This window comes from Hevea brasiliensis, chromosome 7, assembly GCF_030052815.1.
Source record: "Hevea brasiliensis isolate MT/VB/25A 57/8 chromosome 7, ASM3005281v1, whole genome shotgun sequence".
In the NCBI taxonomy this organism is placed as follows: Eukaryota; Viridiplantae; Streptophyta; class Magnoliopsida; order Malpighiales; family Euphorbiaceae; genus Hevea; species Hevea brasiliensis.
The window spans coordinates 94,830,895-94,845,631 of record NC_079499.1 but is presented as its reverse complement, the minus strand read 5'-3'; the positions used below and the strand labels follow the sequence as shown (position 1 = coordinate 94,845,631).

General features: G+C 33.2%; 2 protein-coding genes across 2 annotated transcripts; one reads left to right on the top strand and one right to left on the bottom strand.

Moving 5' to 3' along the window:
- The first annotated feature begins 1,116 nt into the window (after positions 1 to 1,116).
- LOC110652010 (F-box protein SKIP2) lies at positions 1,117 to 3,167 on the top strand. Its single transcript, XM_021807502.2, has one exon. It carries the CDS (start codon positions 1,452 to 1,454, stop codon positions 2,991 to 2,993), a length of 1,542 nt encoding a protein of 513 aa, XP_021663194.2. The 5' UTR covers positions 1,117 to 1,451; the 3' UTR covers positions 2,994 to 3,167.
- A 518-nt stretch (positions 3,168 to 3,685) lies between these two features.
- On the bottom strand, positions 3,686 to 10,281 carry LOC110652009 (phosphatidylinositol 3,4,5-trisphosphate 3-phosphatase and protein-tyrosine-phosphatase PTEN2A). Its single transcript, XM_021807501.2, has 13 exons — positions 10,127 to 10,281; positions 8,917 to 9,476; positions 8,644 to 8,745; positions 8,509 to 8,565; positions 7,060 to 7,125; positions 6,640 to 6,816; positions 6,442 to 6,528; positions 6,266 to 6,330; positions 6,117 to 6,193; positions 5,060 to 5,106; positions 4,806 to 4,936; positions 4,493 to 4,562; positions 3,686 to 4,378 (listed from the first exon to the last, which is right to left on the bottom strand). The coding sequence occupies exons 2-13, from the start codon at positions 9,409 to 9,411 to the stop codon at positions 3,848 to 3,850; spliced, it is 1,905 nt and encodes a 634-aa protein (XP_021663193.2). The 5' UTR covers positions 9,412 to 9,476; positions 10,127 to 10,281; the 3' UTR covers positions 3,686 to 3,847.
- Positions 10,282 to 14,737: the final 4,456 nt, after the last annotated feature.

The window sequence follows — 14,737 nt, the reverse complement described above, 5'->3', positions numbered from 1 at the left end:
TTTTTTTTTTTTTTTTTTTTTTTATAGACATTTCATGAATTATTTCTCAGTAAATGTGGTTCTAAACTTAGTCATTGGAACAGATCTGCTAATTGAGAAATTTTTTTTTTTAAATATATTAGTTAGAGAGTGTTTAAAAATAATTTAAAATTAAAATTAAATAAATTTTAATTATAAATATATTAAAATAATAAAATAATTTTTTCTTTTTTTTTTTTCAATAGCAAATGATACTTTTATTCTTAAAAAGCAGTTTTGTTCTGCTAATTTCAATACCAAATAAGTACACATCAAGAAGTTTATGGATGGCAATGGATAGGATATTCCCGAAAAATCACTCGGACTTAATTAATATTTTTAAAATTTAAATTCATTCCAAAGTCGGTTAAAATTTATTTTTAATTACTTAAATTCATTTCAAACCTTATTATAATTATCCAAAATTATTCAAACTCATTTAATTTTATATGTTTTAATTAATAATCTACATAAAAATTTATTTTTATTAATAATTTATATTTTAAAATTTAATTATTTTACAAAACATTTAAATTTTATTTTATTTAAAATAAAAAATATATATATAATATATATTTTATATTCAATTAAATATTTATATAAATATTTCAAATAATGAATAATTAATATATAAACTTAAATTTAAAGTCAAATTAATTACTTTTTAAATTTAAATTTATTTTAAATTTAATTATATATTATCTAAATCTGTTTTATTGAAATTGGATTAAATTTGATGCCTATAAAATCTCCTTCCATTATTATCCCTAAACAAGGCTGCAGCTAGAACCTCTTTGGTTTCAGCCTCCAACAAAGTCTCCGCTTAAGAAAAAAAATCCAGGTCTTTGTTCAATAGTATCAAATTTCATTTTCCTGTGTGAATAAATAAAAATATATTTTATAATAAAAATAAGTTCTGGTTTATTAATTTTTTGATATTAAAATAATTTTTAAAATAAGATAATGAGTCTGAATTTTAATTTAATAAAAAATATTTATTAAGCTGGTGGGTCCACGTGTAGCAAGTTCGTGTTTGTGTACACCACATTCTATTACTTTATATCGCCAAGTTCGTGCATGATCAACCTTCACTAAAAAAAAAAAATATCATAACCTTCCGGGCCCCACAATTCAGCACTTTAACGGCCGCGATTGGTTTCCCACACCTCATCATAGGCAATTCAACGCACACCAACTATGCGCGTCCATGGCGGAAGTCAGTGCATAGTCGACGATGGCGATTGCGAAGAGAACACGCACCCCAATTGACCGGGTAAGAAAATCACAATTGAATACCTAATCTACAGATCTCCATTTATATTATCCTCTCCAGATTCCACCTCCAGTGACAAAACATTAGACTTTAACGCAGAAACTGATTCTCTATACATATTATATTTGATTTACGGCGGCGCGTGTCGTTCGTTTTCCCAATGGGTCAGTCAGCTTCCACCTCCAATTCTTCCAATCGGGTTTTAACTCCGGCGATTGTTTCTTCTTCATCGCAATCGCCAGAGCTCCCTAACGAAGCAACTGCTGATGTTGATTATACGGAGGATATTCCTGACGAGTGTTTGGCGTACATTTTCCAATTCCTTTCTACTGGAGACCGGAAAAGCTGCTCCTTGGTTTGCCGCCGGTGGTTACTCGTTGACGGTCGGAACCGCCACCGGCTCTCTCTACACGCGAAAGTGGAGATTTTTTCGTGTATTCCTTCTCTATTCACGCGGTTCGATTCGGTCACTAAACTCTCCTTGCGTTGTGACCGCAAATCCATGAGCTTAAATGATGATACTTTTGTCATGATCTCCGTCCGTTGTCAGAAACTTGAGCGCCTTAAGATCCGCGGCTGCCGCGAAATCACCGACGACGGTATGGCCGCATTCGCTGAAAATTGCAAGAACTTGAGAAAGCTCTCTTTTGGCTCGTGCGCTTTCGGCACCAAAGGCATAAACGCGGTGCTGGATCACTGCAAGGCGCTGGAGGATCTGTCTATTAAGCGGCTCCGAGGAATACACGACGGAGCCAACACGATCGCCCCAGGGGCCGCGGCTTCGTCTTTAAAATCGATCTGCTTGAAGGAGCTAGTCAACGGTCAGTCTTTTGAACAGCTTGTGATCGGAGCTAAAAATCTTAAAACCTTGAAAATTATTCGGTGTTTGGGTGATTGGGATAAGGTACTTCAAATTATTGGAAACGAAAACAACTTATTAATTGATGTACACCTTGAAAGGATTCAAATGAGCGACATTGGTCTTGCAGCGATTTCGAAATGGGTAAATATGGAGATTTTGCATATAGTGAAAACCCCAGAGTGTTCGAATTTTGGGCTTGTTTGCGTGGCGGAGAATTGCAAGCAACTGAGGAAGCTTCACATAGATGGATGGAGGACTAATAGGATTGGAGATGAAGGTTTAATTGCAGTGGCCAAACATTGTCCAAATCTACAAGAGCTGGTTTTGATTGGTGTTGATGCGACGCAGGCGAGCTTGGCCGTGATTGCTGCTAATTGCCAGAAACTGGAACGATTGGCGCTGTGTGGGACTGGAAGCATTGGTGATCAAGAGATTGCTTGCATTGCAGCTAAATGCGTGGCATTGAAAAAGCTGTGTATAAAGGGATGTGCTATTTCAGACGTTGCAATCCGAGCTCTTGCTTGGGGATGTCCCAATTTGGTTAAGATCAAGTTGAAGCAATGCAGAGGAGTGAGCAGTGAAGTTGTGGAGTGCTTGCAGCGGCAAAAAGCCTCGCTAGTTGTTAATTTTGATGCTGCTGGTAGTGACAATGAAGGTTTAGATGCTAGTATGAGTGATGGTGTAGGCCAAGAAAGTGGTTTAGAGTTTCCTGAAATGAGTGGTCAAATGGTGGTTGCAGATGTTCCATCGAATAGTAATGGGAGATTGGCTTTGTTTAGAGCGAAGCTTGGGCTCTTTGCAATTAGGAATCTAGTGGCTTGTGCATTTAGGAGATGGTAGGGCAATGAAAATGGTAGTTCAAATAACAAAAGGTGAAAATTTTTTTTGTAAAATTTACATTTTCATGGGAAATTGTTCCCTGTTTTTCGTTTGTTCTTTCACTTTTGTTCTCAAATTGCAATGAAATGGAAACAAGAAGAAACCAGCATATATAGTTATGAGTTTTTATTCAAATTCTTCGTTATGAATCTGATATATGCTCATCAATTGTCCTATACTAATTCTTCTCCAAGTCTCTCAAAAATGAATTGAAATAGAATGTTTTAATGCTTTGTTTGGATTGAGGGAAATAGAGAGGAGAAAAAAAAAATGATTTTTATCCATTCCCTTGTTTAGACATTAACTAAAAGAGATAAAAGGAAGAGAAATAAGGAGAAATAAAATTTCTCCTCTCATTTGAAATTAACTCACATCATTTCTCTTTAATTTTAATAATCTATCCAAACAATAAAAAATAAATTAAATTTCTTTTCTTTTCTCTTCATTTCTCTTGTTTAATTTCTCTCTAATTCCCTTGCACAATTAAGCATCCAAACATAGGTTAAAATTTAATCCTCAGATGACATCCATATCCATTCTCACTTTTGTTCCATTTCTAACAGGAACCAAACATGCCTCAAGATTTATGGTTTGAATTTTCGGCAACTTATGCTTGATGGCATGAGAGAGAGAGAGAGAGAGAGATGGAAGAGTTTTTGCAAAATGGTACAAATTTTCCTGTCTTAGTAAATAACAAATGAATGAAAGGAATGAATTCAATTAACATCCAATCTCCAAATGGCCCCAGATATTTTCATTTGCTTCTGAAGAGCTCACCTGTGCTTGTTTCTCATACACTTACTCTGCAATAAGCTTCAATCGCTTTCATAATCTTCTTCATCTCCAAAACTGAAAACTGAAGCATCAGCAGCAATTGCCTTAATTTCATTCACCCCTACAGAATCCAGGCTTGGAACCTCAAGGCCTGAAGCAGGTTTCTCAATCCTATCAGTAGTTGGCCGATCTGAAGCATTAATAAGGGAAGGTTCTCGACTCCCAAGCAACATTTGCTCAGTTCCATGTGTTAAGCTCCTCATTTGCTCTGTTGAGATGCTAGATGTGTGACTAGATTGAGTGGATCCTACTCCAGGGCCAGTAGCTTGCCTGCTTTTTGGAGAACTGGTTTCTTCTCCCTCACTATCCGAAAATACATCATCTTCATTCTCGGCAACTTTTTTTCGGTTGGAATTAGTCTCAAGTCCACCACTTGATTTCAGAGTATAACCTGTACTTGTAGTACCATCAGATCCTTTGGTGGCAGAATCACCTTTAGAACTTGTTGGCAAAGTACCATCATAATCTATCATCACAACTTCAACTTGAAACCCTGGTGAAGGCAGTTTTCTCTGCAAAAGAGAAACAGTCAACATGCCATCAAAAGGATGTTGGAAGAGACTGAGAAATCTAACCTACCTATTGTCCTACTGAACAAGATAAATAAAAAAGAGAGAATCATTTACCTTGTCAAAACCATCAAGATCAGACGCATTTAGTGTTTTTCTATTCTCGGTCATCGTTGTATTTAACCAACTGAAGCCCAAAAGGGCAAAAGGAGACAAGAAATGGAAAAAAAGGCATATTCAGTCCCAAGAATTAGAGTAGACGGACAAAAAGAGCGGGAACCTTGTAGGTCTCCCTTAAATATTGACAAGAAATTCCTTCTACTTTTGCATTAAAAGTAATTCAGTGAATTGTAAAAATGGCTCTCTTTTTAGCATAGCATCCTACTAGGGAAAAACAATTATAGGTGTTTCAAATTGGGAATTTACAAACCAGTAGAAATCTCCTTGGCGATCATGAAAATGGATTTTGAAGTCTCCAACCAACTCTGTCAGGCCCGGCTCCCCCGGTAGAGCAAATACAACAATCCCTTTCTTCGGTGCACTAATCCAGAAATCTTCAGGCTGCAAAAGTGGATTTGACATGCTTGGATCAGAAATTTGAAATATGATTGGCACACAGTGACATATTAATGAGCAAAGTAATTATACTTAGACCATAACCAAAAAACTCGAGTAAAGATCTACCATTAAATCCTTAGTTTTGGGATGCTTTTTGCTTGAGAACAGAACCCCTGTCAATAAAGGAAATATCTCTGTTTATATATTTACAGATCAAACACCAAAGTTGGTGGCAAACTAAGCAGCAAATGAATGCGTAAATTCATATTCTTCCCAACATCTAAAGATGTTCTGAATTTTCCAAAAAGAATTTTTAATGATCAAAGACACCACTGTTGTCAATAACCTGCATCCCAATAAACTTCATTTCAAGTGAGTCTAACTTGAAAATAAAGATGCCACTTGATAATTTAAAAAAAAATATGGACAGAGTGACACAGCCAATAAGAAAGAATCATGTACCTAACCAAACATATCATCTTTGGCTTACAATTCAGTACAAGTTTGCAATTCTTTATTTGTTCAAGTAGGTTTAGGACTATATGGGTAATATGCTTATAAAGTCCATCTCAAATAGAATAAATGAATCAGTGAGAATTTTCAAGCACTTATGCCTCTTGAAAGCTAACCATAGGTCCAAAGGAATTTTTAGTTGAGAAGCCTGAAACCTCTATTGTTATTTAGCTTTTCAAATAATATATTACATCCATATCTAAATTTTTTTTTCTTTGCAAAAGCACACCCTATGTGCCAATTCCTCCAAACCCATCCATTGAGGTCTAAGCAAGTGAAAGAATCCTAATACTAATAGGATAAAATATTTATACCTTAGTTCTCTAGGCATTTTTTGTAGACTTTTCCTATGATCCACAATTGAATTGTTTTGAGTTAATAAAATTGAGACTTGTTTATCTTTCCTCTTGAAAATTTGTTTCTCTACCTTCGAGAATTTGTTTCTCATCCCCTTGTTCCCTTTATTCTATTGGTTCTATATCACTATTTTATTCTAGTCAATTCAAAAAATGATTCAGATAAAATTATGGGGCAATAAAAGTGATCGGGCACAAGAAAATGCTGTCAAATGGGGTTATATATCATACAAATTTTCTGTAATTTTTTAATAAGACAACTTAAAAGAAACACAAGTTCATGGAAGGATGAATTTGTTGAGGGGAAGTCATACCAAAATGATTTGATATGGTAATAGAGGGCCTTGTCCAATAAGGGCATTTGTGAAGCCGAAATCCCCTAAGCATGCACCTGCATGACTACAACCTTTCAGTAACTCAGTGACGACAATTTTATCAAGTTTAAATGTTACCAAAGTTTTACCTTCGACCAGATTGATTTTCTCCATTGAAGTATGTTAACACACGTTCAAAGTATTTGACATACCTCTGCAAAAAGTAGACAAAAATTACTTTTTATGAAATGCAAGGATCAACCCCTTAAATTATAACACAATAACCTCCTAAGAGATGAGCATTCCACAAATGAGATTCACTTACAATCTGACTTGGGAGAACTAGAGCCTTTCCATCTACGCATCTTTTCTGGTTGAAGTAATCAATGGCCTCATTGGCTGTTGGAAAGAACTGCAAACAAAAAAGGATAAGGTCAAGAAACAAATTGCTAAATAACCCATATAAGAATGAAGTTCCACAAAACCAAACCCAACTCTTAATGAGATACTGTTAAAGTCTCACCTTCAGGAACAAAAGTAGGCTACTTATCATTAAACCTGTTCTGCCCATACCAGCTTTACAGTGTACTACCACCACATTTTCAATGTCCTCTTTCAACCATGAGTATGCACTTTTACAAAATGATGCTATCAGCTGAAGGGGCGGACAATTATGGTCATCAAATGGGAAGCACGCTACCTGCATGGGAAAAGGAAGACATAAAGTTCAGCAATTAGACAATATAAAACCCAAAATCATATTGGGAACAACTCATATACTAGTGGAATGATTCTCATGAACCATAGATATTGAACAAATAAAGCAACTGATGGTTATTGGATCTCCGCAACAAAAACAAATCAAGCACTGATTTTTCCTAAGCTTGATCTTGAAATCAAATTTAATGAGAATAGTTTAAGGAAAATGAGGATGAAGACACACCTTCCCCTCAAACCTCGATGCATCATACAATCTCTCAGAACAAAGATTATACACTTTGTATTTTCCCTGCACAGAAAACCGTTCGATATTATTAACATAAGATTTTCAATAAAAAGAGCATAGATCAGGGACAGGCTCAATTAAATGCAAATTCTGAGCATTTGATGAATAAACTAATGACCAACAGGCACTTATAAGCAAAATCCACAAAGATACCAATTCAATATTATAAGTTGGGCAGCATTACCAATTATGACAAAAAAATTAGAATATTTTACAATTTAGTCCATGAGGTATAACAAAAACCACAGTTTAGCTCCTTTATTTTCAATGAGAAACCTTGAGATATGTTTCTGTCAACAAAATTGTTCTTCTATAAAAGTTTATCAATTAGTCAAAGAACCATAAATCAAAGCAATCAACACAAATACAGGGGAATAAATTGTCACAATATTAGAATTACAGGGGCTAAGCTATTACAAAAAGTGATATGTGATGGACTAAGCTGTTATAGTTTTCAACCCATTAATGGTGAATTTTAATAGAATGACTATTTTATTAACAAAAAAACATATCTAGGGGACTAACTTGTTTCTCACTAAAAAAAGTGATTAAACTATGGTTTTTGTCATACATTGGGGACTAAATCATAAATTACCAAAAAAATAAACGTACTAGAGTATTCATTGCTATCAGGATCAGAAACATTACAATGCTAAAATAATTACAGCAAAATTCTGACTTCCGCAATAAAAGGATAAAAAGCAAAGCATTTTAATCCCTAGTTCATATTCAAAATGATCAAAGAGCTCTATATTAATCTTTAGGCTCTAACAGTCTAACCATAAAAGCTATTTTCTTTTTTTTTTTTTAAATCACAAGTTCCTTAGCCTAGGGATACAAAATACTCATTTTGGTCTTGAATAAGTCATACCTAAGCAAGCAAAGTCATATGAAGTGATAAGCATTATCATTAAAGTTCCTTAACTTAGTGGAAAGAGTCAGGATTATATATGCACTTTTTCTCCCTCTGTTACATAATTCAATCATTATTTCAATGCACAAAAATTCAGCTTATTCTTGTATTATTAGCATTGTTCCCAAATTATGCCATATTATTTGACATTATTTTATTCTTCTGTATTTGGTTTGTCCCCTTTCATACAAACAAACGCTCAAACTAGTTCAAATTATTTCTGAGAGACTTCATCATCATTGACTTCACAATCCTTTTAAGATAAATTCAAACTTCAAGTCGCCACATTAACTCCTACACTAATTAAAGTACCTACTATAAACTTTATATGGAAATCAGAGAAAAAAAATTTTTAATCTCCCATGAAGAGTTACTGCATTCCCTTCAGCTGATATAACTGATTCATTTTTCTAGCCTGTAAATTCAATATAGATTTTCATTAATATATAAATAGACATATAAATAGATATTACCTTATGATGAGTCTCAAAGAAATTTATCACTTCTTCCATGTGATTACGATAGAAACCCTGCATCAGTTTTGTGTTCGCACATTGTTTACGTCATGAATTGAATTTCCAGAATGTGAACTAGAAAATATTGTTTACCTCAAAGAATCCAAACAGCCCTGAGCTTAAATCACCAGCAGGGAAACCCATAGCAATTATATTTTCAGTGACATAAGCCATATCCAAATCAAACCCATCTTCCTATAAATTTACAAAGATAAAATCAACAACCTTTGTTTCTAAAAATTTATATGCCAAAAGCAAAACTTAAAAGAGTGGAGTCTAATCTCAAAGTTTAACCGTAATCCAGTTAAACAATACATGAGCTTGCCAATGACTATTTTCCCAAGAATATCAACATGAGTAAGCTACCTGGTATCTACGCTTATTTTGAGATACAACATGACGTGCCTTGACCTGCATAGCCTTCACAGCACTTCGAGATGAATCAACCAAACCTTTAGTGAAAGATTCAAGAACACCAGCTTGTTCAGATGTCGTGCTACCTTGAGACATCTCATTCGTTCCTGGTGTCACTGAAGGAAAATGCAATCCTAGGCCCCTAGTGAAACGAGCAAATGTAGAATTCCCAAAAGTTCCAGTCTCGGAATCTGTTGGAGGTCGTGTTGGCTGTGGCAGTTTCAAACTTCTACTCTGAGATGGTATGCCTGAAGCAGGTGATTCACCCACTTTACCGTCATTACTAATGGCAGTGTTTGCAGAAGGCTCAGCATTGGAAGCTTTGGCAGGGGAATCATTATTAGAAGCTTTGGCAGGGGAATCATTATTAGAAGCTTTGGCAGGAGGTTCAATGGAAGAAGCTTGAGCAGGAGGTTGAGATGATGAGCCAGCAGACTCAGAATCCATTCTTTAATCAGCTATAAGGTCTACCGTCTACACACTGGTCCCGCCAAGAAGCCAAGTTACAGAGCCTGTAAAATGTCAAAGTATGAAAAACCAGGAATTAAGAAACTTTGAGACGCAAATCTTACAAGAGACCAAGTAAAACAAAATTATAACAAACCCAAAATGGAAGAAAGACAAAGAACCTCTCAGCAATTCTAATGCCGGCTCAATTGTGGGAATTCCTTCCCCAAAAAAAAAAAAAGCACCAATAATCAAAAGTGGCAAATCAAATGGCAAATGATTAATTCTAGCAAGAACAAACTATTGATAAAGCACAATCATCCGACAAAATAGAAGCATTAGGAAATGCTTTCAGACCTCTCTGTGCACCCACAAATATTAGCTATTCATTAAAGTTCTGAGCTTTGAGTAATCAAGCAACTGGGTTTTTGGCACAAATTGCCAAATGCAAGAAATAAGGGAAGAGGAGGATTCCAGCCAAGAAATAGAAATGCAATAAATAGTATAGCATTTAAAAACAAAATGTGAGAAGAACCAATAGCCCGGCCATGCTTTTTGGAGTGGCGGATTCACTGGGCAAAGAAATAAGACGCATATGACAAAAGAAAATCTGAGATCTGATACCAAATCTTCAAAAACTAAAATTATATATATAGTCGCATTTGCAAAATCTAACAAGATTTGAGAAGAAAAATTGCAGCATTGGATCACACACCAGATATGAATCCTGAATTAAGGCTATCTGTGTTCAAAAGATTGGAGACCCGGGAAAATTCAACTGCAAGAATGAAGTGGGTTCCAAGAGATGTTGCGCTAATCATGAACTCAGGTCATGTCATCCCCTCTTCTCTCTCAGAGGTCACAAATTATTTAAAAAAAAAAAAAAAACTAACGTAGAATCTATGGGCCAAAGCCTAAAAGTCTTAGTTATGATGGGCCGGGCTTTTTACAAAATTTACCCTCATTTCATCCTTCAGCCGTTTTTTCTTTTAAAAAAAAAAAATTATAGGCCACGACTCTGAGTTGAGAGAGTAAAGAGCGGCATAAAAGCTTTTTAGACCTTACTCCACAATATTAATTATTTGGCAATATTAATGGTTAGCTATTTATTAATTATTAATTATTAAATATTAATAATTAATTATTTATATAATTTATAATATATAAAAAGATTTAATTCAAAATTATTTATAATGGAGAAAGAAAATTAATACAGTCGATCTTAAATTTTTTGAATAAAGATTTAGTTGAGTACAATACATAATGGAGAGAAAATATTGAGATAATTTAAAATATTTTTTATTATTTACAGTATTTATTATTATATTTTTTATTATTTAAATTAATTTTATAATTTATATAAATTTAAAATTTTTAATCCTCCATGTAAATTAACTTTTAGATTTAATTGGCTATTGAGGATTTTTATTAGTGTTATTTTATAATTCTAATTTTAATATTATTTTTGAATTTTAATCGTTATTTTTTAATTACTAAAGTAAAAAATTCGTTGATAAATTAAGTAAAAATTATTTATTTTCTATTTACTTTTTTTATTGATGGGCTCTGATTTTTTTCTCTTTATTATAAGTAGAGCCAACCTAATAGGGAAAAAAATTTATCTTATCTTAACTTGATTAAAAAATAAATCTTTAACCAAGTGAAACTTATCTAATAACAAAATTTTTATATATAATGAACAGAAAATTTTGTTAATAAAATATAAAAATTTAATTACGGAGAGGTTAATTAATTAATTAATTAATAAAAATAATAATTACATATTATTTTTAATTAATAAATATGTAAATCTTGTAACACTCTTACTGTAGCAATTCTGTACATTCTACTGTTCCGGTGATCGGTGTCGGTCCGGACAGCTAGAACGTCTGGAAAAATATTTAGACTAGAGTGAGGAACCATAATTGACTCAAATATTAATAAGAAAAATTTAGGAAAAATTTTAGAAATAAAATACAACCAAGTTAAATGAGCCGGTGTCCTAGCGATAGGTAACCTAGTGGGAAGTTGCAATTCTCACAACTAGAAGCCCTAAACTCTGGAGAAAATTCATAAAACAATTTTGAGACTCCAGAGAAGAGTCATTGAGGTTTCTATGGAATTAGAATGCAAAAAAAATACTTAGAAAATTTTTTCGATCGGTACAGACAATTTTAGTCTGTTAAGCCAAACGGATGGCATTTTGGTCATTTCGTCTTTAGAGATGATTTTTGGCCGACTTGTCCAGTTAAGTAAATAATTATTATGATCTAAAATATGAATAAATATTGCTAAAAATTTAATTGAAAATGAATAGCAAAGAAAAGAAAAAGAAAATGAAAGAACTTGGGAATTTTGACATCACATGATGTCATTAACATGTCCCACCCAATCACAATTTGACAAATTAAATAAAGAGATAAAAATGAGATAAAACAAAGACCAAACAGCCATCTTCCTCAATTCTTCTTCACATTGCCGAAAATCTCTCATCTCTCTCTTCCATGAAAAAGAATTTCTTCATCTCTCTTAATTTTCATTGATTTCCCTCCACAAAACCCTAGACCTCCTTCATTAAAACTTGTCTACACTACTTGGGAAGGTGTTTGGCTGCCAAAAAAACCAAAGAAAGTGAAGAAAATTGAAGGAAAAATTTTGCCCTCCTAAGGTTAGTGCTAACTCTTATATTTTTCTTTTTATTCCATGTTAGGAAGTTCAAGTGAATGAGAAATTGTTAAGAAATTGAATAAAACACTTATGTAGGAGTATGTATGAATTGTGGCTGCCAAGAGAGGGTTAGGGTTTTGATGGTTTAATTGCAATTAAGTTTGTATATTAATGTCAATTAATGTATACATATGAATTGGAGTTGAATGGAGTTGAATCTTTTTGAGTTTGTATGAGAATGAGATTTGATCAATTAGGGTTAGTATGAAAATTGGAGATATTGTGTTTGAATGGTTAATTGGAGTTCTAATGGTCAATTAGTGACCATTTGATGAAGTTTGACCCTAAATTGGAAGTAATTGTGGCCTTGAAATTGAAAGTGGTATGCTGCCCCCATTGTGCCAGAATACTAGACTTGAGTCCAGTGTATTCCTAGGGTCATAACTTGAGTTATGTTACTCCAATTGGTTCAAAGCCAATTGGATGTGAAACTAGACACATAATGGCACAACTTTGGTGAAGAAACTCTGTCCAGAAAATCAAACTAAGTTGACCTAAAAATTACCCTAATCTGGGTGACTAACAAGCTGTCCCTGGAAAATGATCAAATGAACAGTGTTTGTTCAAATGGTCATAACTCAGTGTAGGCAAGTTCAATTGATCTGAAATTTTATCAGAAGAAAGTTGAGACATAGACCTACAACTTTCATGAAGAACACAAATCCAAATTCTGACCATAACCTAGTCAAATTGCCAACCAAACTTAGATCACCAAATCTAGCAAAACCAAATTGCCCAGAAATTCTGGGTACAGGTCACTCCGGCCAGTTATGGTAAAATGACCATAACTTGAGCTACAAAACTCTAAATGGAGTGATTCAAAAATAGAATTAAAGAAAACACAATAAAGAACAACTTTGATGAAGAAAAGTTAGCCCAGTTTCCACTGTAAAATTGCCCAATGGAACAGTAAACTTAGGTAATCAAAACTAAAAATTTAGAAATGCATCTAGGAGACTTTAAATTGCAATTGGCAATTAATGCTAGCAAATGTAAAACTCAAAATGTGGGATCTTGGTGTAATTAGAATTAACATATCCATTAAGTATGAAAAAGTCAACATTTTGGTTGACTAATAAGGTGAATAGTAATCAAAATGATTAACAAACTAAGATGAAGACCTAGAACCAATTCTAAGCTTAAATGCTTATAATTGTATGACAAATGTGGACTATGCATCATAGTCAAAATTGTTAAAAGGAAATTAAGGCCATAAATTTGAAATCCATAAAATATTCATGGATTACTTAAAACATGAAAAATAAGTCACCTAATTGATGTGAATAGATAGTTAGGGCTTATATGCCCATCACAAATAGAATTCATAAAATATCAGTAACTCAACTTGAAATATAAAATTTGTAATTACATAAGTAGATTTTTGAATGTATAAATGAGAAAGGAAAAATGTTTTGAATACAATGGTACATGTGAACCATTGTTTAGAATTGTGATCAATATGAATAACATAATGAATGAATAAATGAACCATATTAATGTATGAATGAGACATTAGTTCTCATTATTGTAGAAAGGAAAAGTACTTTGAGTACAATGGTATAAAAGGATAATTGATGTGAATTATGATCATATAAATGATCAAATGAATGTATAAATTATAATTGAAATTTATCATGAAATAATGAAGTCATAAAACACAATATATTAATATTTAATGATATTATGTGCCCTTGTATTGCCTAGACATGTGTGTCAGATTGGATAGTTTGGCATGCCAATAGGGTATTATTTTAGCAGTACTGCGAAAGGCTTTATGCTTGTATTCATGGCTTTATGCCCACACTCATGGCTTTATGCCCGCATTCATGGCTTTATGCTAATATTCATGGCTTTTATGCCCGATTATGTGTTATCATGGCTTTTTAGCCATACTGACTGCATACGTGATTGACGTTCTGCGTTCCATGGTATGAAGGCCCGAGGCACTGCGGTGTCCAGTGCCAACGACCCGTTATTCAGTTTAGTCAGCTTGTCATAGGTTACTTGGGCAGTGAAATTTATTGAAATAAGTTAAGAATATTAGTAATTAAAAATATTAGAAATTAAATAAATGAGTAAGATGACCTAAAAGAAATTAGAATAGTTATTTATTAGAAAGAATCGAAATGAACTGGACCGATATTAAAATTTATTTATTATGAAATAATTTGAGACAACCTAGAAAGTATTGAGAAAATGCTAAAATATTAACAAAGAAAATTATAACATACATAAATATTATAAATGTGACTTACATAATAATATAAGCATAAATTTATTATTTTTAGATCATTTTTCTATGTATATTATTACTGTACATTGGCGAAATAAAAACTTCCAAAGAAGACTATATTAGGATAAAACATATTAAATTTTAGAAACTGCATGTGAAGTATAAATAAATCTTAATTATTGGAATTATGTTTTATTTCTATCTTTATTTGTATATTATTTCCTTGTTATATTATTGCACCACTAAACAGCAATGCTTAGCGCAATGGAATTATTTCCTTCGCGCAGGTACTGAAGCTAGAACCCCATGGACGTTTGACTGGGAATTTTGGGAGTCCAGATCTGCAGAGTGTCAAAGGTTGTCACC